General features: G+C 37.2%; 2 protein-coding genes across 9 annotated transcripts in view; one reads left to right on the top strand and one right to left on the bottom strand.

Annotated features, from left to right (window-relative positions):
- Nucleotides 1–16,405, top strand: part of LOC118006531 (rapamycin-insensitive companion of mTOR) — a 122,001-nt gene extending 105,596 nt beyond the window's left edge. For 4 of the 6 annotated variants that reach the window (XM_034999208.1, XM_034999207.1, XM_034999210.1 and 1 more), the window contains 7 exons: nt 859–1,036; nt 1,807–1,891; nt 2,906–3,139; nt 9,699–9,854; nt 10,151–10,274; nt 11,683–11,821; nt 11,931–16,405. In XM_034999208.1, coding sequence (XP_034855099.1) covers nt 859–1,036; nt 1,807–1,891; nt 2,906–3,139; nt 9,699–9,854; nt 10,151–10,274; nt 11,683–11,821; nt 11,931–12,005 — 991 coding nt within the window. In that variant the 3' untranslated portion in view covers nt 12,006–16,405. The remainder of the gene's footprint in view (nt 1–858; nt 1,037–1,806; nt 1,892–2,905; nt 3,140–9,698; nt 9,855–10,150; nt 10,275–11,682; nt 11,822–11,930) is intronic. The other 2 variants (XM_034999212.1, XM_034999209.1) reach the window with 1 other exon arrangement.
- A 3,598-nt stretch (nt 16,406–20,003) lies between these two features.
- The window catches only part of LOC118006499 (oncostatin-M-specific receptor subunit beta-like), a 49,022-nt gene continuing 44,944 nt past the window's right edge, over nt 20,004–24,081 (bottom strand). For 2 of the 3 annotated variants that reach the window (XM_034999183.1, XM_034999185.1), the window contains 3 exons: nt 22,208–22,289; nt 21,654–21,726; nt 20,004–21,326 (listed from right to left, as the gene is read on the bottom strand). In XM_034999183.1, coding sequence (XP_034855074.1) covers nt 20,772–21,326; nt 21,654–21,726; nt 22,208–22,289 — 710 coding nt within the window. In that variant the 3' untranslated portion in view covers nt 20,004–20,771. The remainder of the gene's footprint in view (nt 21,327–21,653; nt 21,727–22,207; nt 22,290–24,081) is intronic. The other variant, XM_034999184.1, reaches the window with a different exon arrangement.

The following is a 24,081-nucleotide window of genomic DNA, read 5'->3' as shown; positions in this document are numbered from 1 at the left end:
ACCCAGGCGCCCCAACTATGATAATCTTAATAGCTACAATTTTGAAGGATTTTGTGTGCATTATAAAATAACTCCTTTTTTAAATATCAGGCTACATTGTTACATTTTAAATGACTTGGGTTTCTAAATGCCAGTGTACCTTAACTGTGGAGCCTTGTGTAGTGCCTTGTATATACAAAGCAGGTGCCTAGTCAATATTTTAGCATGTATGTTGCATGAATAAGAAACCTTTATCTTAAGGAAATATCAGTATACCATATTTATTATGGAGTCACTAGTAAGGAGTGTATTGCAGACATATCAGTGCTTTAAATAAAACTGTCTTGTAATATTTACAAATGATAACATTATTGCTGTTTTGTGTCTTCTGTGTTACATAAATCTTGTTGCTAAAGCATTAATTACCACACAAAGGATGATAAGTATTCTTATTTTTCATAAAAATAATGTTAAATGGAGTTAATAGACATGCCCTTAGTTGTATGATAGCAAATTTACTAGTTTGAAATGATTGTGAAGATAGTCCTTGGATCATACCTGTGACTTCTGAGGACACTTTTTTTAAATTCTAGGTATTGAAAGTTACCTTAATTGCCCACCTTTTCACTTTTACCTGGGAGGCCATAGTAGTTGTTTTTCCAAACAGTCTCATTATGGATGGTCTTTTGTATATCATTTTATAACAGCTAAATGATTTCAAGTGTTTATATGCTATTAATAAACAAGATGGCACTGTTTAGTACTTGGCTAGCTACTTATCTTTTTGAAGTTAAAAAAATAAATTGTAATTCCTCTATATGATAAATATTACAAATCAAGAAACTAATGCAAGTGGGATTTTTTTTTATGGTTTTATAGGTTCATGAAAGCTTTAAGTTATGCTTCATTAGATAAAGAAGATTTATTAAGTCCTATTAATCAAAATACCCTGCAGCGATCCTCCTCAGTGAGGTCCATGGTGTCCAGTGCAACGTATGGTAGTTCAGATGACTATATTGGTCTTGCTCTTCCAGTAGACATCAATGATATATTCCAGGTATCATAAATTCTATTTTCCTATTATTTCATGTTGTACAACTGCTTACTAGAAATTACAATTTAGAGTGAATACTATTTTGGGAGAAGATAATTTTTTTTAAAGCAGTTTTGTTTAAAAACATTTTATGATGAAAATTATTTCACCTTTCTCACTTTATTCTGTACTTTTTTATTTAGTATTTCCAAGTCCCCAGAACATTATGCTTCCTTCTCTTCCCATACTAAATCAGCATCTTGTTTGATTTCTTATCGGTATATTCTCTCTAGAAGTTTAGTGAATTTTTAACTTTGCTTTTTAATCACATTTGACTTATCCTTGTTTTTTAATATTTATTTTTTGTTTTTTTGACATTGAACACAAAGTTGTGTAAGTTTGAGGTATACAGTATATTCCTTTTTTTTTTAAATAATCCTTGAACCTATTTATCCTGCACAGGACAGCCACATGTGCCCAGTCATATAAGGTGGTCCTAATCCCATGAGATACAAATACCTACATGATAGATAGTACTAAAGAATCCGCATTTGCTCAGGAGTCTAAAGACATTTTAAATAAATTCTAAAAATAATTATTTTAATATTTAAATTACCAAGAGTAGATAAGAATTTAAGGATTATTTGTTATTTTATCAAATTTTGGTAATTTAACCTTCTTTCATGAACTTTTTGTTGTACGTTCATGTGCTGTAGTAATTCTATTTAAATTGCATTTCATTTAATCTTGCTAATATTCATAAAGTGAACTTCTTTGTAATTTATCTGTTTTAGGTAAAGGATATTCCCTATTTTCAGACAAAAAACATACCTCCACACGATGATCGAGGTGCCAGAGTGTTTGCCCATGAGGCAGGAGGTAATGCATGGTTTCTGTTCTCATGAGACTGACTCTTCTTTATATTAAAAAGAAAATTCTTTTTAAAGATTTTATTTATTTATTTTTTTTGACAGAGAGAGAGAGAGAACAAGTAGGCAGAGAGGCAGGCAGAGGGAGAGGGAGAAGCAGGCTCCCCGCCGAGCAGGGAGCCCGACGCGGGGCTCGATCCCAGGACTCTGGGATCATGACCTGAGCTGAAGGCAGCCGCTTAACCAACTGAGCCACCCAGGCGCCCCAGAAAATTCTTTTTAAAACAAAGTTGATTAAAAAATTTTTTTCAGTAGGATGACATTAAAAATTCAGATATACTTACTTTTGGGTCAATTTAAAAATTATGCCAAAATAATTGTTTGAGCCCATTTAAAACTAAACCACAATATATTTTTGTGAGGGTCTTAAGAAAATGTTCTACCCAGCCTCTCAAGAAGACAAAAACTAGATCATTTGATTCTGTTTTTAAAAACTAATGCATGAAAAATGTATAATGCTGATTCTCAAAGGTCTAAGAAACATGTGTGGGGAGAGGAGAGAGATAAAAACGTACTTATGCATTACATGATCTCTCTTTGTTATGAACAGTAAGATTTTAATGAATATATGCATGTCAGCCATAGGTTTAAAGCTTCATAATCTTTTTTTTTTTTCTTCTAACAAGTACCTCTTTAGATAGACTCAGAATTATTACGTTTCTTTATGGAAATACTGAGAATAATTGAAATTATGTCTTAATTGTATAATTTTAATTTTCCATTTTGCATTTAAAATTTTATATTGAAGTAATACAAGCTTATCTGCTAACTTTATTTTCCTAATTTTAAGCAAATTACTCTCTTTTCTCCTCAGTTAAGGTTAAGATTTCGAGTCATAAAAAGAGTTCTGGTTTTCTTCCCTAATTTTCCTAATTTAAAAATTCACATAGTTTGAGACATCTTGAAAAGAGGTATCATTGATACTATCTTTATCGGATTTTGTTTCATATTTACTTATGCACAGGTCTTCCATCTGGAACTGGAGGTCTTGTAAAAAACTCTTTTCACTTGCTACGACAGCAGATGAGTCTTACGGAAATAATGAATTCAATCCATTCAGATGCTTCTCTGTTTTTAGAAAGTACAGAAGACACTGGATTACAGGAGCATACAGATGATAACTGCCTTTATTGTGTCTGTATCGAAATTCTGGGTTTCCAGCCCAGTAATCAACTAAGTGCAATATGTAGTCATTCAGGTAAGTGATTATGTCCATCTCCACCTAATTTAAATTGCTCCAGTCACAAATCTTGTCCCACCTCTGTTGACCATCCCTCTTACTCCATTCTCACTACCTCAGCCTTAGTTCGGTCCTTCAGCATTTCCCTATTGGAGGGTTGGAGGTAGTGTTTCGTCTCCAAGTTTGGCCCCTGCCAGTTCATCTTTCATACTATTCCCTGGGATTAGTCTGTTGACAGTTCTTTACTGGCTATTCATGCCTAGCACACAAGATTCTTCGTGTGATCTGTTGTCTTTTTTTTCTTTAATTGCACTATTATTAACATAGAATGTTACATTAGTTTTGGATGTACAATATAATGATACAACAATTCTGTTTTGCTTTTTAAATTATTTTTTAATTCTAACATAGTTAACATACAGTGTTATATTTCAGGTGGACAATATAGTTGTTCAACAATTCTGTATGTTCATCAAGATAAATCTGTTCTTGATCCTCTTTATCTCTTTCATCCTGGCCCCTCCCACCTCTCTTCTGGCAGTTACCGTTTTGTTTGCTGTGTTTTAGAGTCTGTTTTGTTTATTTGTGTCTTTTTTCTTTGTTTGTTTTGTTAAATTCTACATATGAGTGAAATCATATGGTATTTGTTTTTTTCTGATGACTTCAGTTAGCTTTATTGCAAATGGCAAGATCTCATTCTTTTTTATGGCCAAGTAATACTCCGGTGTGTGTGTGTGTGTCTACACACACATCTTTAGCCAGTCACTATGAATACGCACTTGGGTCTTTCCATATCTTGGTTATTATAAATAATGCTGCAATAAACACAGGAGTGCATATATCTTTTCAAATTAGTGTTTTCGTTTTCTTTGGGTAAATACCCAGAAGTGGAATTACTGGATCATATGGTATTTCCGTTTTTAATTTTTTTCAGGAACCTCCATACTGTTTTCGACAATGGCTGTACCAAAGGGCATTCCCATCGATAGTGCATGAGGGTTTCTTTTTCTCCACATCCTCACCAGCACTCGTTAGTTCTTGTGTTTTGATTTTAGCCATTCTGACAGATGTGAGATGGTATCTCAGTGTGGTTTTGATTTGCACTTCCCCGATGATGAATGATGTTTAGCATCTTTTCATGTGTCTGTTGGCCATCTGTATGCCTTCTTTGAAAAAATGTTCAGGTCCTCTGCTCATTTTTAATTGGATTACTTGGTTTTTTGGTGTTTGAGTTGTGTAAGTTCTCTATATATTTTGGATTTTAAGCCATTATTGCATATGTCATTTGCAAATATCTTCTCCCATTCAGGTTATCTTACTATTTTGTTGATGGTTTCCTTTGCTGTGCAAAGTCTTTTTATTTAGTGTAGTCCTAATAATTTTTTAGTTTTGCTTTTGTTTCCCTTGCCTTAGGAGACATCTAGAGAAATGTTCCCATAGTTAATGTCAAAGAAATTAGTACCTATTATTTTCTCTAACAGTTTTATGGTTTCAGGTCTTACCTTTAGGCCTTTAATCCATTTTGAATTTATTTTTGTGTATGGTGCAAGGAAGTGGTCCAGTTTCTTTCTTTTGCATGTAGCTGTCCAGTATTTCCAGTGCCACTTGTTAAAGAAACTGTCTTTCCCCTCTTGTATAATCTTGCCCCCTTGTATAATTTGCCATAGGTTTATTGACCATATAAGTGTGGGTTTATTTCTGGCCTCTCTGTTCTGTTCCAGTGATCTCTGAGTCTGTTTTTGTGCCAGTACCATACTGTTTTGATTACTTCAGCTTTGTACTGTATCTTGAAATTTTTAAGATTACTTGGCTATTTGAGGTCTTTCGCCATTCCATACAAATTTTAGTATTTGTTCTAGTTCTGTAAAAAATATTGTTGCTATTTTGATAGGGATAGCATTAAATCTGTAGATTGTTTTGGGTAGTATGGGTATTTTATCAATAGTGGTTCTTCTAATCCATGAGTATGGATTATCTTTCCATTTGTTTGTGTCATCTTCCGTTTCTTTCATCAGTGTTTTATAGTTTTCAGAATACAGGTCTTTTGCCTCCTTGGTTAAGTTTTTCCCTAGATATTTTATTTTTGGTATAATCGTAAATGGAATTGTTTTCTTAAATTTCTCTTTCTGCTACCTCATTAGTGTATAGGAATGCAACAGATTTCTTTATATTTCATAATTCCAGGCATGAAAAATGAGTTTTCCCTGCTGTTCCCTCTTTCCCTTCCTCCCTCCTCACACACAAATTCACACACAGTCAGTCTCTTTGGCCGGTCCACCTCATCCTAAATGTCAGTATTTTACCTGTGAAGCTGTCCCTCACTAAGTCAGATGTTGACATTCCTTCCTCTTTACTCTCATTGCCTTTTGTAGATCTCTTATAATCATTATTGGTTGGTTATTTTTTTCCCTTCCACTCATTAAGTTCCTTCAGTGTGTGGACTATCATGTCTTTTCATTTTTGTATTTCTAATACCTAGCTGCATACTGCTTTGTGTAGTAGACAATATGTTTTTAGTGAGAGCAGATTCAGATTCAGCTTTCTTGTATGATTCAACAAATGACATATGCAGGTCTTCCCCAACTCATGATGGAGTTATATCCCGATAAACCCATCCTAAGTTGAAAAAAATCTGAAGTCAAAATGCATTTAATATGTAATATATAATATATAATATATATAATATATACATAGATTAGTCTAGCCTATCTTAAACGTGCTCAGAACACTGGGCAAAATCATCAGCACAAAGTCTATTTTATAAGTGTTGATTTTCTCATGTAATTGATTAAATACTGTACTGAAAGTGAAAAACAGAATGGCTCTCTGGGAACAGAATGTGTGTGTATTGGCTGTTTACCCTGATGACCACATGGCTGACTGGGAGCAGTGACAGCTGTCACTGTCCGGTGTCAAAGAGAGGATTGTACTGCAAATCGCTAGCCCAGGGAAATTTCTAGGTTCAAAATTTGAAGCAAGAGAGTTTCTACTGAATGTGTACCATTTTTGCACCATCGTAAAGTCCAAGCATCATAAGTTGGGGACCATGTATATTAGCAACTTCAAACTGATAATGTGTTTGTATATGTGTGTAAAGTGTTTCCGTAGATACTTTTTCTTGGTATCACCTAGCCACACTCAAAAATCTAGTGATATCAAAGTTCTCTGAGTCACTCTTCTAAATTTCTCCTTGGTGTTCTGATTCAGAGCTTTCCAACTGATGAGTTGTAGCATGCTGATACACCACAGATAGGATATGGGTGTGCTGAGATCATTAATTCCTTCAATGTTTCCATGCCTCTGGGGCCTGGGTTTGGACAGACCCTTGGACTAGGCACTTCCCACTGTGAACAGCTCTGTCCAGGGCCCCATCATGTTGTAATTGTTGTCATTTCCTGCGAGTGAGAGGTTTGGGCAGTATTGTTCTGATGTATTGCACACAGTAGAGAATATTCTGTTTTAAATCATTTAGCTCTACATCATTTATGATATTTTAGTTTCTGCAAGTTCTGCTTCTTCATTTGTATCCTTATTCATCAAATACTTATGAAGTACTTACTATGGATTTTACTTTACTGTTTTCTACTTATTTTATCAAACAAGAAATAGGGAAACCAGCCCCTCAAGTACCTAGTCACAAGACAGTCACAGCTAATTCTAACCCATCTGTGACCTGTAGCTGGGAGAGTGATCAGGCAGAGCATCAGGAGGTTTGGGACTTGTGAAAGACGTGCTATAGGCAGAAAGGTGCTCATCTTAGCAGAGCCGTCAGAGCCTCTCGGCTGGCTGGCCAGTGATGTGAAGTGTTAGAGTAAGAAGCAGCAGGGAAGAAGAGCTCTGAATTGGGAAATGATTACAGTTTACTACTGATGCCCATCCTAGAAGTGTGAGGGGAGGAAGGCCAAATGGTTAAAAAGTCGCCAAACCTTCATTCATTCATTCATGTCCTCAACATAATATTTATTACGCTGCTACCGTGGGTCAGGCATTAAACTAGATGCCAGAAAAACATTTATGAGAGGGGGAGAAAAAAAAACACTGTTCTTAAACTCTTTGAGCTTCAGTCAGTGGGGAAAGCAATGGAAGAATGGATTGATTGATCACTTGATCAGTTGATTATGTGAATATAATAACCGCATTTGTAACAAGTGCCAGCAAGAATAGGTACATGGTATTAGCAAAGGAATAGAACCAAGTAGGCAGGTCAAAAAAGAGATTTCTAAAGAAGTTACTATTGAGCTATGATCTAAAGAATGACTAGAAGCTAAAAAAGTGAAGATGGAGTATAGAAAATTTGAAGAGAGAGTGAACAGCCTGAGCAAAGGTCTTCTCTCAGGGGAGCATGCATGGGGAGTGGTAGGGTCTAAAAAGACACCTGTGTGAGTAGAGCTCAGACAGTAAGAGGGAAGGAGATACATGATCAGCCTAGAGAGATACGCAGAAACCAGATCCTGCAGAACTCTTGCTACCCAAAGTATGGTCAATGGACCAGCAGCATCAGCATCACCTGAGAGCTTGTCAGAAATACAGAATCTCAAACTCCACCCTACACACAGAATCAGAATCTGCGCTTCCATGAGACTCTCAGGTTGTTCATGTGCACAATAAAGTTTGAGAAGCATTCCTGTAGACCATATTGAGGATTTTGTGTATCAGAAAGACTTCCATATTGTTCATGGCAGATGACTAAAAAATAATCCCTGTGCTATTTAATGATCATTTTAAAGGAACATCAACACTTGAACACAAGATGTTTCTTTCTCTAAAACTTCTGGTCTGGTGGTAATGGTTCAAAAATGTAAAGCTCAGAGGAAAGGCTATTGGAATAAGATATCTGGTAACATTTTATTCTGCATCTGCCACCTTCACAGATTTTTATGCATTGTATGGTTCTAGTGTGCTTAGAGGAATGATTTTTGTTTTTTTCCCTAATGAGAACGCTTAACATGTTCAGAGATAGGACCTGATTCTAACAGGTTAGAAATGTTAGGAGTCATCCTAAGTTAAAGGTGAGGCTGCAGTAGTTTATAACTTTTCAGAAACATGTTGACTGAATGAGGTATAACTTTCTTACTGCTCCTTGTGCTGAAAATACTTTGTCATCATAGTCTCTGGGTAGCTTATCTACTGATTCTAAAATAACATATTCATCTCTTATCTGGTTATTCAGCATTACTGTTTCTTAAGTACATCTTCAGTTCTCAGATCTTTGGCAGTTTTTTTTTTTTTAAGTCAATGAATGATTAAGTAGCATGTGTTACTTTTAAGTCCCTGAAAGGCACATGATTTCCTTAATAACCAAAATTTTAAAACTATGCCAAATTTATAGATCTTCTTTTCCAAGGAACCAAAGTATTATCTACTTAGTATTTTGAAAATTGTAATCCTAGGAAGTGTTTAGAGATAAGATGAAGGGATCATATCTATTCTGTGGAAAACAACATAGGGAGAGATTGACATTGGTTTGGTTTCCTGGGTTTTAAAAATAGAGCTTTTTTTTTTTCTCTACTGTGACAACGTGCTATAGTAGAGTACTGGACCATCTGTCAAGAGCTCATATCTTCTGGCTGAGTTGTGTCTCCTCTCTCTGAATCTCTTTTCTTTCATGAGATGAAAACTTTAATTAATTTCCAATATTTCTTATAGTACTAAGGTTGTATGATTTTATAGGTTGCCCAGTGTTACTCCCTAAAAGGATAGCCAAAGACTTCCCAGTGATGTCCCATTTGCTGTGATCACTGTAAGTGCTCAAGAAAATTTTAAATCAAAAAAAGTTAATGTCACTTTAGCAACACTGATGTTTGGTTGATTTCAAAATCCCGTCTAGGAGTACCTTAGCAGTGCCTGGGTAGTGTAGTAAATTTAATTCTAAGGAATGAACTGATAAGCTCAGGAAAGTGTAATTCTTATATTGATAATTATTAAATGGGGAGAAAAGCAAGTCATAGAATAATAATATAGCATAATCCCACTTACACACCCAAAGAACTAGAAAAACAAATTTAACGTAGCAGAACATCTTAAAAGATACATATGTCAGGGGCACCTGGGTGGCTCAGTTGGTTAAATGTCTGCCTGCAGCTCAGGTCATGATCTCAGGGTACTGGGATCAAGCCCTGCATTGAGCTCTCTGCTCATCAGGGAATCTGCTTCTCCCTGTCACTCTCCCTCTGTGCTCTCTCTCTGTCAAATAAATAAATAAAATCTTAAAAAAAAAAAAAAAAGATAAATGTCAAACTTTTAATCGTATTTCCCTTTGGAGAGGTATTTAGTGTGGGGGTGGGAGTAATGGGGCGGGGTAGATACGCTAACTTCCTGTTTTATTCTATATACATCTTTATTTGAATTCTTTAATCATATATTATTTTTGTAATTTAAGAAAATAAAATTTATAAATGTCTCTAGAATTCAACAGATTTCGCTATCTGAGCAGTCCAAATTTAAAGATCATCGTGGAAAATAATTGTTGAAAACTGGAAAGAAATCACAAGAAATCATTTCGTCTATGGTATATAATGAAGCATAGGAATTAAACCATTATGATACTTTAATAGAAATAATTGATTTTTTTCTTCAGACCTTCAAGACATTCCATACTCTGATTGGTGTGAGCAGACTATCCATAACCCCTTAGAAGTGGTTCCTTCTAAGTTTTCGGGGATTTCTGGATGCAGCGATGGAGTGTCTCAAGAAGGCTCAGCCAGCAGCACCAAAAGCACAGAACTGCTGCTAGGTAAGCTTTCAGATTTATATCCAAGCATTGTTAATAAAACTATACTTAGTTTTGTTGTTGTTGATAGATAACGTTAATAGATATTGTCTCAAAACTACAAGTCCGTTTTAGTCAGGTATACTTAGCCAACTCTTGCAACTGTTGTTGTCCTCTTCCATTAGAATTTTGTTCCCAAAATGATTGGCAGATTATGTGCAGATTATGTGAGATCTTTAAGTAAGATTTAAAAACAAATCTCATGAGTTGTAATCATTTCCTATTGTGATAAAGATAAAATATTTTCATCTTTTTTTTAGGTGTTAAAACAATTCCAGATGATACACCAATGTGCCGTATACTCCTTCGCAAAGAAGTTCTGAGATTAGTCATTAATTTGAGTAGTTCAGTTTCAACTAAATGTCATGAAACTGGGCTTTTAACGTAAGTAAACTATAAACGTGAGTATTCTTTGTTCTGCTTTTTAGGGTGAAAAGATCCTTGAAATACTTCAAAAGTTAGACTAGCTTACATCAGTAGTTCTGCATGGTATAGCTGTGTGAGGCTAGATTTTCTTCACGTACTTCAACCAAAATAGCATATGGTCAAAGAGTGAACGCAGAAGTAGGTATGTGAATCCAGCCAATCTTCTATTAAGCTGGACTTTAAAGAGATCTTTAAAAATGTAAAATACCACTCTTCTCGCTTTTTTAGTTTTAGAAAATATTTTTCATTAAAATGCAAATATTTATGGGGTGCCTGGGTGACTCAGGCAGTTAGGCATCTGGCTCAGGTCATGATCTCAGGGTCATGAGATCGAGCCCCATGTGTTGGGTTCTGCACTCAGGGCAGAGTGCTTGGGATCCACCTCCCCCCCCCCCCCCCCCCCCCCCCCCCCCCCCATGCTCAAGCTCTGTCTCTCAGGAAAAAAAAAAGGTATATATTTATGTTAACAAGTACTGGGTTTTGTTTTTTAAATGAAATAAAATATATTCTTAAGTTTTCTCAATTTTAATTTCTAATATGGTAATTATCAATGGCTATAGACCACAAAAAATAAGCTTTTGGGGGTCTTCTATAATTTTTAAGAAAGTATGGGAATCCTGAGACTGAACAGTTTGAGAAAAGCAGGCCTACACAAAAAACAAGTGGTATTTTCTTGGTTTCATTTTTCCCCTGTTTTCCTCTTTCTTGTAATAAAAGTTGCAAAATTTTAATTTTTTTTCTAAATCATAGCAACATGATAAAGGAAAATTCACATTGAACTATGACCATCGTTGATCTGCACTATTAAAAGTAGTGTAGCCCTTAAAAGAAATGCAGCTCAGAGTCTCCTGTGGACCTTTTAAAAAAACAGTGACACAGATGGCAGGGTCCCCCTGCAGACCTCCTGGCCAGATGCTCCAGCAGTAGTGGGTCCTTAGCCTGTGTATTACCCCACTGCACCCCACCCCTGATGCTCTCTTAGCTAAAAGCCACTGTTAGAAGGTGGAAGGGTACAAAGAGCCCAGTCAAGGATATTTCAAACTTAATTTTGAAAATAGTTGAGTCATCCTAGGCTGATAAATAGATTTTGCAATTTCTCATGCTAGTGAAAAAGAATATTTCTGACTCTCTAAGAAGCTTTTGGGCTTTACCCATTTTAAGAGATAACCCCAAACTTTAAAATATCTAGTTTTAAGTGTGAGGTAGGAATATTTAATATTTTATATTCTTATGCCATCATTCCAAATATGCCATCTGATCAGTGTCTGGAGGGAAAAAATATTTTAAAAGTGTATTTTGGATGGAAAAATAGGTGAGTCATTATTAATAGTTGTTAATCACACTATCGTCTTTTCTTTGGTTTTAGAATTAAGGAGAAGTATCCTCAAACGTTCGATGACATCTGCCTTTACTCTGAGGTTTCCCATTTGCTCTCACACTGCACATTTAGACTTCCGTGTCGGAGGTTCATACAAGAATTATTTCAAGACGTACAGTTTTTACAAGTAAGTAAGATTTGTCAAGAGTAATTCTGTGTTTGGTGTTAAGTTAAAAGAGAGATTCTGTCTATGGAGACACTAGAAAGTCGTTCACAGTTTACCACTTCTCTCCTAGATGCATGAAGAAGCAGAGGCTGTGCTGGCGATCCCACCAAAGCAACCTATAGTTGATACGTCTGCTGAATCCTGACCTCATATTTATGATGTCTGTAGATGAATACTATATATATTCATATTTGTGGATTTCCTAAAAGCCTCAGAAAATGCTGACTGACTGAGCAGCAAGGACAGGAGTATCTTCTGTTCCAGCAATTACTGGTACATGCACAGTTGGAGCTGCAGACTTCCCTAACCAAAACAACTTCCTCTTTTCCCTGTTGAGCCCTCTGGGGGTTCATTGCTCATTACCACAGTTCTGAGAGTTTTAGTTACCATTATATGCAAGAGCCAAGCACTGAATACCTACATAGGTTTTCTATTTTTTCATGTTAAGAGCATAATAGCAGTGGAACAATAATAGGATATGCAGAAGCACCCTTCACAGTTATTTCTGAATTCTTTTTTTTAGGGTAAATCTAAAGATGCCTTGTTTGTTAACTAACTTGTGGAAACCAGGAATCAGTGTTTCTGAGGCTGCACCCTGCCCCACAGTGGGGTGTGCTGTAACTGCTGGTATTAGAGGAGGAACTTTGGCCCTTCCACATTTTTCTTAATATTTGTAACACTACTTCAGAGGTTTGTAACCTCAAAGCAAAAGAAGAGCCTCAACAACCCAGGACTTATAAGTTATTTTTATGTTACTAGACTTGCAAACAGTTTGTTTTCTGTCTCTTCAGTTTTGTGGCAATGTGTTCTTAGAGGCTATTTGAACCAGTTAAGGTTTTTCACTACAGTTCTTGACTCAGATCAGAACGTCATTTTATAATTCAGAGTATTTCCCATTTGTAGAATGCACATGTTTTCAGTGGACTTCTCATTTTCATCAACTTCCCATATCACCATTTGAAACAGGAACTTGAACAAGCACTATTAATTGAGACCTAAAGCAAAAGAACGTAAACAACACTTTGGATCTCCTGAGGAAGAGAGAAGTTTGCCTCCGATTTACACATTCCGTGGGAAAAGAAGAGCCATACTTCCTTTTTAAAAAATCATCAATGCAACTTGAATTACGATTAAAAATTGTAGTGAAAAGCCTTAAGTACCAAATTTTAAAGCAGCAGTAATTTAATTTTTTTATATCAGTGTTCTTGTTTTGCACAAACTAAATGCAGTGATAGGTGAGTTTATCAGTACAGTCATTGCCTTTATCATATTTGTGAAGTTGTTAAGTTGATGAGGGCAAGGTTTTGTTTATTTGTGTGTTTAATTTGTATATGTTTAAAGATATTTGGAAATCTTTACAGGAATTAAACATATATGCAAATTTGTATATAAAAATAGCATGGCCATCACCATTAGAATGCTTGTAAATGAAAGGATTATCTTTTTTGAGGTCTATATATAAATAGAAAAAAAATCCAGCTGGACTGATTAGGACCCTTTTTTTAATTCATTTGTTTATACCATTTTTACAGTTGCACATCAGCTTTGACACAGTCCTAGTATCTTGATTAATATTTTCCCATAGTACAGATCCTTTTTATAACGGGCTTGTTCTTTGAGATCTCTGTAAAGAACCCTGTGAACTAGAAAACGTAACTCACAGAGATAGGTTTTTTTTGTTTTTGTTTTGTTTTGTTTTGTTTTTTAATTTACTGGCACTGAAAGTTCCAATTGGGATGAAGCATTTCATCTCACTTCATAACACCTCTTTGACTGCACTTCAGTGAATTGTTCTTACATGCACTGTGTAGCAACTTACATTATAACAAAGCAGATAAGGGCTGTAAGCTGCTGCTTATGTTAAAAAGTGGTTCTTCAGATTTTCTCTCATAAAATCCAAGTGAAAATAAAATATTTTTTTTAACCTTAATTTATCACTGAACCCAAGTGTTTATTTAAATGTTAACAGTACTTTTAAGAACGTTGCCTGTCACCTTGGTCTTTGGTCTTGGATGATTAAAATGCCTTCCAGAGAACCAAATAGTGGTTAAAAACTCCAAAGGAGGTAATTTAGTAATCTTATTCATAATGAGGTTGACATATTTTAGACATTGATTTTAAACACTACCTCAGTTAATATAGAATATAAAATCTGTGGTTTAATCCCTCAAAAGTTAACAGTTCTTTTTTGTCACACACACACACACACACACACACACACACACACACACACAACTGTCCCCATCCCGGACCCCACTTCACTCATCCATCCTGAAATGAAGTCTTTGTTACTATTAGCCTGAACAATTTTTTTGACTATTACTTTGAAAGACATGTATGTATACATTGTAATAATTGCCTATAGCACTTAGTTTGGAGAGAGAGAGTTTTGTGGTTATCAGTAATCTAAGAAAAATGTCTATACTTAAATGTATAGTGCTATTTGGTTTATCCATGTTTCACTGACAGGTCTAATACGTTTTCAAGTACTCATCTGTATAAAAGTAGACTTTTATGATGAAAAATGCTCACATGCAGTGCCAAGTGATTAACTTAGTGTTTAAAAATACTAAATTATAGCAGAAAAGATTAGGAATGGTGTCAGTGGTAATAGAAATAATTGAGAAAGTCATCTATAAATAATAGATACTACAAGACTATAAAATACCAAAATAATGTCAATACTGTAGTTTTTCAAGATTTTAGAATTAATCTTAGTCCTTATAAATTTGTACTATTGGTAATTATTGAATAATTGGAGGAATTTGGGCAGTTTTGCTGGTTGTAAACTGTGAATATCTAATTGTAAAGTGAATTGTCATTTCTAATTGAAATTTTTTTTCAAGAACAGATTTCAGCTTCACGATACTAAGTAAATACTGATAAATAATAAGGAAATTAGAAATTAGTGTTAATAATTAAATATGGTCTAAAATTTCTTATACATTTATTTCCTATTTATGCCTAGGTAGATTTGAAGGGGGGATGTCTCCCTAATAAAAATTTTTCTAATAAAGATTAGTAGCATAAGTCCATTCTGTAAGACAGCAACATTAATAAAAGAGGCTCTTTGGAGGGATATACATTCTTATACTAGTTATTCTAACATCATGTGTACAAGTTCTTTTGAAATGGTAGCTTTAATAGTTTTCAGCTCTTTTATCCAGAGCTTGAGATAATTAAAGCTGAGTTTTTCAGGGCATATTACAGTAGTAAAGTGTTCAACAGTGAGGTGTCAGTGCTTACTTAGATTTGTCTACTGCTCTTTATAAATTTTTTTTTCATTCCATTCAGAGGATGCCTTTTATCCCCACATTAAAGCACAGATCATTGAGCAATAAAAACTAATCAAATTGTCATCCAAATTATAACTGCAATTGTTTTTGCATGGTAAGAGTGAGGTGCTAATTTTGTGTGAGATCAGCTTTGTAAACTACCTTGGGAAAAAGTCCTTTGGAATTAAGGTTTTCCCCTTTTGTTTTATGCTTCCAGTGTCTAAAATTCACAATCCATTAAACATGGGAAAAAAGAAAAGATAGAACTAACAGAGTTTTATGAGAAGAGCTGATGGAATAAAAGAACATTTCAGGTTTTCAAAAATGTACGTTGGGAAAGGTCTCCCTTGCCTCCCCATTCAGGAAATCCATTATCACCAGCTTAATTTCAAGAGTATCACTACAGTGAGAGTTTCATTATAAAAGCGTGCTAGTGAAATGGATAGCAGTGCTTATCAGACAATATTGAAATCTGTTGAGAATCTTTCTAGGAACATTGTTTTTTTCTTTTAGTTCCAGGTTCCCAAAGTATTTTTCATTCATAGTAGGTTTTTATGACTCACACGGAATGTGGATCCCCCCCTTGAGTATTTTTATAATGTAGGTGGATAGCTATGCCACAACATGCATTAATTGCACATCTTGTTTGATTTTCTTTACAAAACATTTAATTTGAAAAATATAATTTATGCCAAAAAAGTATACCTTGTAATTTTGCCACTAAATAGGTTGATTTAGCACAAAATACAAAGTCTTGGGGCAGGGGGGGTGGCGATAAAAATTTTTCATAGATAATAGTTGAAAAATGTTCCATTACCGGCCTGGCAGAAACCCTGAAGCTGCATTGTAAAACAAATGGTGTAAATTAGTTTTGAAAAGTGGTAAGGGATTGTGAAAAAAATCTCAGACTTAATGCTCCCTAGCCACATGATATCCTTCTTTTTTTATTTAGTAATAAGCTGCTACATATTTGGAGGTTCTGGTGTTTGTAGGTCACTGAACAGACATTGAAATCTGATTTATATTGTATAACTGTAACATAGAAAGAAAAAGTATTTATATATTTTCCGTAAGAATATTTCATTGAGTTGTGTATAATTTAAAGAAGGTTTGTCCCCAAATGGTTTTGCTCACCTTGATTTTTTTTGTGTGTGGTTTTCTTGTTTTTGTATAATGTGTACAGTTTATGTCAAGGGCATTAAAAGCCTCCTGAAGCATAATCTTATCAAAGGGATACATTGTTAATAAAATGTACTTAAAATTCTTAAAACTTGTGTTCTGTTTGAAATTTTAAAACAATCAGTGTTGATTTGAATTATGTACCACAGAGATTGATACATGTGACTCCCAGTAAAAATGATTTTTAGGTACCACAGATAAGAGTCTAGTTCAGTAATACATTAGTGGCTATTCCAGATGTTTTTTAAATATCCTTAAACATTCTTCATAATCTAATCAAACACATAGCTTTACAGGTTTTATTTTTAACTTCAGATCATTATAAAGTGTTTGAAAAAAATGGATCTGTCTTTAGACAAAATAGTTCTGAATTTTTTGAGGAAATAATATACAATATAAGTGATGATGATATGATGATGATGTTTCTGTGGAAGGTATTTGATTTCTCAGGCAAGAAGCTGTCCTGATCAGATAGGCTATCGTTACAGCCACCTAGTGGCAAAAGAAAATACCACAAGGGAAATTACCAAGGCTGGAGAATAAAATTCAGTGTCAAAGCCAGGTCAAAGCTAGGTTATAGTTGACTAAATGTGGTAAAATATATGTCTCACTTTCAGAAATAGATTTGTTTGGATAGATTTGTCTTTAGGCACAATTCTGTATATCATTTTCCCATTGCCTTCTATATGTTTTTCAACAAAACATAGTTGGCCCCAAAATAAACTAAAAGCACACTTAATCATCATCAGACAGCTGATCTTTGAAAAATGTGGACCTAAACTTCAGCAAGTTTGTTTCATTTGAAAAAACCCGACTCTTTGGTATATAAAAGTTCTCAAAAATAGAGTACTGTCTTAGCCCATTCAGGCTACTATAATAAAACACCCCAGACTGGGTAGCTTACAAACAACAGAAACCTATTTCTTCAGTTCTGGAGGCCAGAAGTCTGAGGCCAGAGGGCTAGCACAGTTGAGAGAGGGCCCTCTCCTCGGTCTCAGAGTCCTCGTTGTGTCCTTACATGGCAGAAGGAATAAGGAGACTTGCAGGGTCTGCCTCCTAAGAGCATTAATCCCAAGTACATGAGGGCTCCAGCCTCGTGACCTAATCACCTCCCAAAGGCCCCATCTCCTAATACCGTCATCTTTGGGGGTTAGGATTTCAACATACAAATTTTGAGGGGGACAATCATTGAGACCATAGCAACTACTTCAGAAAAAAAACAAAATACACTAAAAGTTTGTTTCTTTAATGGCTTATTTTAGAGGATAAAGACAACTGCATTTGCTTGGTACTTTAAATGGAATGTGCTTAGTTACTGTGTTGTAAATCCTTTAACTGCTAATTCTAAAGGCTTTTTCTGTTGTATCTCTTCAAGGGTTTCTAAAGTTCTACTTAATGCAAAATGTTTAATATGTTTTGTAGATTCTTTAAGATGAAAGCCAGCTTTTCCACAGCGATCTTAGAAGAAATACTAGATTTTGACTAATTCAACTTGAGTTTCTCAATAAATACACCTTCTAGTGGAGAATCAGTTTCGCTAGAATCAGCGTTGAGTCAGGTAGGTGCTAGAATGGAAGCAAGCTCCTTTGGCAAGTGCATGGTTCTGCAGTGTGGCTACGTCCCTGCTCCCAGCCTGAGCGATCGCCGTACCCCGCATGCCAAGGACCACTCTCCAGGTTGATGCGGTCTTTGTAGGTCATTAATGCCAGTCCTGCACACCATCAAAATACCCTGATATTTTTAAAGAACTATTACTAATTTAGCTTTAGGGACTTTTTTTTTTTTTTAAAGTAGACTTCATGCCCAGCATGGAGCCCAATGTGGGGCTTAAACTCATGACGCTGAGATTGAGACCTGACCTAAAATCAAGAATTAGACATTTAACCAACTGAGCCACCTAGGCACCCCTAGGTAAAATTCTTTTTAAAGGTATATTATGGTCATATTAGGAAAAGTAGAGCTTAGAGAAACACAAATATTTGCAGGTGAAATCATAGGATTTGCTTCCAAATAGTATCAGGAGGGAGAGTGGAAAAGGGTATAGATGGGCTGAAACAGCCATGAGTTAGCAGCTGTTGGAGCTGATGATAAACGTAACGGTTTGTTAAACTGTTATACTTTGGTATCATTTGAAATTTTCCAGGAATGTATTTTTAATCCTAATAGTTCTGCTGACATGAATACAAATTCCAAAGTTTCTTTTTTTTTTTTTCAAAGATTTTATTTATTTGACAGAGACACAGCGAGAGAGGGAACCCAAGCAGGGGGAGTGGGAGAGGGAGAAGCAGGCTTCCCGCTGAGCAGGGAGCCTGATGTGGGACTCGATCCCAGGACCCTGGGATCATGACCTGAGCCGAAGGCAGACGCTTAACAACTGAGCCACCCAGAGGCCCCACAAATTTCAGTTTCTGAAGAACACTTCTTAAAGCAATGCTGTTAAGATGGCATATAGTATTGACAATTAAGGTTTTAAACATGAATGTATTTGATGTCATGGGCATGGGAGAGGGATGTTTATAGCCAAAACTGTAGTCATAGTGATATTGTAAGCATAAAGTTACGTAGGCCAGCATTTCCTATTGGTATGTTGCTATATTTCAGAAAGACATCATTTGACTTAGGACAGTGAGTCTCAAAGTTGAGTGTGCATCCAAATACCTGGGAGGGAGCTGATGAAATATATAGACTTCAGGCCTCATGTCATGGAAATTCTGATAAGGAGGTGTGGAGTGGTACCCAGAAATTTACATTTTTAGTAAGCTCACAAGGTGATTTATTGGCTATACTCACTGTTAGATTCTCATTTCATTGAGGTAGAGAAAACACAAAATGCAGTGGTGAAATATTTTAATTAGGCTTTTTGCAACAAAAATGACTTCCAAGTTTTCATGGGTTATTTTTAAAAGAAAATCTATATGAAAGATACTATTTACAAATCAGTCTTCACAGCCATTGACATATCATGAGAAAGCAACAAAGAGGCTAAATGATGACAATACTGGCCCCCAAAATCTTCTCAAAACTATCAGACTAATCGAGATATTCATTTGTACTATGTTAGGAGTACATAACCAGTTTTTCCAGCAAAAGGTTTAGTTCTACATAAGGAAAAAGTTGAAAAGTCTGAACAGAAGCCCTGGTTTGTGTTGGTATATTTAGGCCAGTTGGCAGCCACCTTACTTGAGATGTGGATCTTTTGGTCTCTTGGTTGTGTGGTGTTGATGACACAGTGCAAGGCATTTGGCACCAGAGACCTAGATGGTGTCATTTCCAGCACAGCAAACAAGAAACTCCTGATACTTGCTTAGAAATGTGATAAATAAACATAAAGCTTTGATAGGTAGAAGGAAGAGAAAGGAACGGGCACGTACTGAACACGTGTTATGCATCAGGTGCATTTGTATATATTGATTCAATGAGACAAAGCTGCTGCTGAGCAGATACAGCATTTCCCACTCTACAGCTTTTTACAATTATGTCTAAACCATGTCCAACAATGAAGTTTCCTTTTATTCATTGTTAGCATAATAGGAATATAAATGAGACAGGGTATTTTCTTGACCCAGACAATGGCAAAGACCAAAAGGTACTAAATGAAAACAGGTCACTTATATATAGTAGTTCTTGAAAAAAAGAGGAACCATAAAATGTGAATGGAATTAATAACATTTTCTTTTTTCTATTCTGAGGTAGTTGTCAAAAATTATGGTCAAAGACTGATGTCCACCAAGTAGGAGTGCTGTTGTCTTGACGCTAAGTCAAGAGTTCCTTGGCAGTCCCACTCTTTAACTGTAGTAAGCTAAATGGAAAGGCAGTCGTGGGGATCTTATTGATCATTCACATGCTTTACCTATCAGATAAGGTCTGTGTGCCCAGAAGAGTTCATTCTACTGCATCAATGAACTACAAATTGTTCTCACTTCAAGGCAAGTCTAAAATCTGTTTTACTCTCAAACATCATGTGACTTTTTCATTAAACACACCCAGAATAAATTGACAATTTATGGTCTGGTAATGAATCTTCTGTGGCCTTTACTAAAACCTTAAATCTAGTTCCTTTACCCTTAATATAAGACATACGGGTAAAACTTAATGGAAATATTTCCTTGCTAAAAACTGAACTTCTAGGACCATAGGCACCCTGTCCAGTACTGAGTGGGCAGGGTCTATCCCCATGTCAAGTGCCAGGTCTACTGTTCTAAAGGTGAGCCTGAACAGACAGCAGCAAGGTAAGCCTATTGCCACGATCCCGCCATTTCTACGGCAAGCCTGCTCCAAGAAGGGATGTTAAGTTCCATAGCTCCTGCCCTTTGAAACCAAGCCAGACTGTAGTGGTCTCGTGTGCCAACGGTGACCGCTCACTGGAATTACGTGCCGAGGCATCAGGTGATGGAATGGTGCGGCGATGCTCCTTTTTTGCATCTATGTAGCATAAAGGCATGAACTGGGTATACTGATTAGTGGTAGTGTTCACCTTCATCTAAAAGGGTAAAGGAAGAGAGGCTGCTACTCCCACTCGAGGGAGGAGAGGCAAGACCCAAGGGTATGGCCATTTGCATTTTATACTCTGAACACAGTGCTGGCTCTGGTGGATTTGTGGGGGGACTGAACTTGTCTCCAGACATGGCTGAAGCCAACTGGGACACATAATTTAAACTAGTTTCTCCGGCTGGAATTTCTCCCAGGGAGTTCATGTAGTTTTTTTCTAGTGCCTTTAGTAAATTTTCAGGTGATGTCAACAGTGCCAGCTGACTTGGTGGGGCTTTAGGGGCTACTGGGACATGGCCACAAGAAGCAGAGTCCGAAGCTGCCTGATTATAGGTAAAGTTCTCAAAACAGATGCAGGGCCCAGGGCCGGAGTAGCTCTTCTCTGTTGGAAGGAGGTAAAGGTAGGTGGGCTTGGAAGACTCAGTTTCTGTGAGTGACTTCCTAGTGCCTTCCTGCTTGTTTAGAACTTCAATAGAGTCTGGAACACAGTCTTTGATATTCATTATTGTTAGGCGAGGATTCTCCTGGAACAAACAAAAAAACATGTGAATATGAAGTGTGTGTGTATGTCAGAGTATACAAAGTATGTGAAATGCACTCAAGGCTTCAGTTTTTTGTGTGTGTTTCATCCTAGTCATAAGTTAACAGGAGGTGGTGTTGTAAACCAAAGGATTTCCCCTGATGGAAGAACTCTCAAGGCTCCATTCACCCATTTCATGGCTATGGGAGCCACGGTGGCTGTTGCTTTGTTGCATCTTCCTGAGGAGTTCTCAAAAGGTATGATTAGAGCCCCAACCCTGGATTAGTCTTTAATAGATATTATGGCATACATACAATTTCCCAGCATTTACCTTGGATTTTATTAATGACAGAACACTACTCTTGTAAGGATCTGGAATGTCAGGATAACACTTCTCCTTCATCCTAGAAAACAGTGAAAATTGGACTGAATTTTGCAATATAGTGACCAAGAGAACTCTGGAGCCAGATTCCTGGGCTCTAAACCTTGCTCTATCACTTACTAACTCTGTGACCTTGGGCAGGCTATGTTTATATCTAAACTTGCTGATTCAGTGGAGATGATGACGGTGCCCAGGGTGGTGGTGTGAGGACTGAATGAGCTGTAGGTAAAGCACTTAGAATACTGCCAAGCACACAGTACGTGAACTACCAGTATTAGCTATGGTTATTGAACAGGCTTTGCAGTCGTTTGCAAATGGCTATTGTTTTCCTTATATATCGACCTGGAAAGCAAAACTGTTTAACAATTTTCATCTAAGTCTCTGTCCCTTGCCTTTTCAGCACCTTCTCTCATTATTCAATGTGATTTCTAGCTTCTTACACTCCTTTGTAGATTTTTTTTTTTCTCTGACTTCTTGGATAAAAATCTTCCCCACACACTTACCACTGACTTTTCAAGTAGCATATGATCATGATGAGCAAAATGCAGAAAACCATAGGGAGTATGACACGTATCAGTATAGGGGCTGGAGAAGAAAACAAAGTGGTATTTTTAATGAGTACTTTCCCCCCCTCAAAGGCACAAAAGTAAGTTTAAGACTGAAGTTAATCTTACGGAGTTATTCTTCTTCAAAAGTCTACTTATGCAAGATTCAATCTGAATTCTGGCTGATGGGGTGGGGGTGGGGGTTCTACCAACCAACCAACACAGGGACCATCTGCTGTCAACACCTTATGACTTGGATTCGTTCCCTCTTTTTTTTTTTAAGATTTTTTTACTTATTCATTTGAGAGAGAGCAAGCAAGAGCACGAGCAGGAGGGAGGGTCAGAGGGAGAGAGAGAGAGAGCAAGAGCACAAGTGGGGGGAGGGTAAGAGGGAGAGTTGGAGAAGCAGGCTTCCCGCTGAGCAGGGAGCCCGATGCGGGGCTCGGTCCCAGGACCCCGGGACCATGGCCTGAGCCCAAGGTAGACACTTAACCGACTGAGCCACCCAGGCGCCCCTCGTTCCCTCTTCTGACAAACTGGATCACTACTTCCAATTCTTCACTCCCTCCTTGTATTAGAATTATACTCCCCACCTTTGCCAAAGCTTCATGGTGGGTGGAGTGTACTTTGTCCCTTGACTGGGGGCTCAGCCACATGACTGTATTTGGCCAATGGGCTGGCATTAGTTGTAATCCTAGTAGCTGCTTTAAGTGCCCTTGCACAGGAGTGGGGTTTGATTTGGGGATGGGGATGTGGTGGATAATGTTGGCCTTTTGCGAGGGAGGGCAGGCCTGGGTAGATGCCCAGTGCAGAGCCAGGAGGCAGCACAGGGTCTGGAGGCAAGGACACGCAGAACGGGAACGGGGCGCCAAAGCAGGCACCTCAACACCCGGCTCACAGTTAACCCTAGCCGTGGGGAGGGGAAAGAAGCTCTCCTCCTGACCCGACTAGACAATACCTGGCTCTCAGATCCCTACTTTTGACCACTACAATTGCTTTGAAGATTTGGTTAAGTTATGCACTTATAACTTGAGAACAAGCCTGGGGACCTAACCATGATAGTTTCCAAGTTTCAGGCTGGTTTTGCTAAGCTTTTTATTGAAATGCAATACTTGCGTTCAGAAAAGTGCTCATAAAGTAAGCTCGAAGAATCTCACAAGCCGAACACAGCCACGTGACCAGCACCCCGGTCAAGACGACAACCATCCTCAGCTCCCCAGAGAGCCCGCCTGGGGTCCCCATCCAATCATGGTCCCGTCCCAAGGTCACCACTGCCTTGCCTTAGCGCTCACAACAAGAATGGCGTTTGCCTCTCTCTGTAGCGGGAGCTGGCAGCAGCCGTCAGGCCTGGCTCTGTCACAGTGCGCGGCATTTGTGAGGTCCGCCCACGTTGTTACTGCGACTGCGGGGTGTCGTGTCATGGCTGCAATTATGTAGCAGCGGATTCTCCTCTTTAACAGTAACCAATATAACCCACAGAGGGACACAGCCAATGCTAAGGGAGGTTTAGCATGAATAAGGGGGATAAATGAAAGCTAGAAAATACACTCGGGGTAAAGATAGTTATTTGTATTATATATATGTACACACACACACACACACACACACTCACTCTCCCTCTCTCTCTCTCTCTCCTACCAGCTAAATGAATACCAAAGCTGGAATAAAAACAGCTGGAAATCAATTTAAAGTTTTAAAATCTACCCCCAAACAGCAGGAGTGCTCAAATAATGGAAATCGATGACTGAAATCTTAATCTGACTCCAAGAGTTCTGACCTTGGCCTGGGAAACCTGAGGAGCGAGCAGCACCGAGGGCCCCAGGCCGCCGGCA

This window comes from Mirounga leonina, unplaced genomic scaffold (genome assembly GCF_011800145.1).
Source record: "Mirounga leonina isolate KUSES-001 unplaced genomic scaffold, KU_Mleo_1.0 Mir_97, whole genome shotgun sequence".
Taxonomy (NCBI): domain Eukaryota; kingdom Metazoa; phylum Chordata; class Mammalia; order Carnivora; family Phocidae; genus Mirounga; species Mirounga leonina.
The sequence above is the reverse complement of the archived record's forward strand: the minus strand, read 5'-3'. Positions and strand labels throughout refer to the sequence as shown.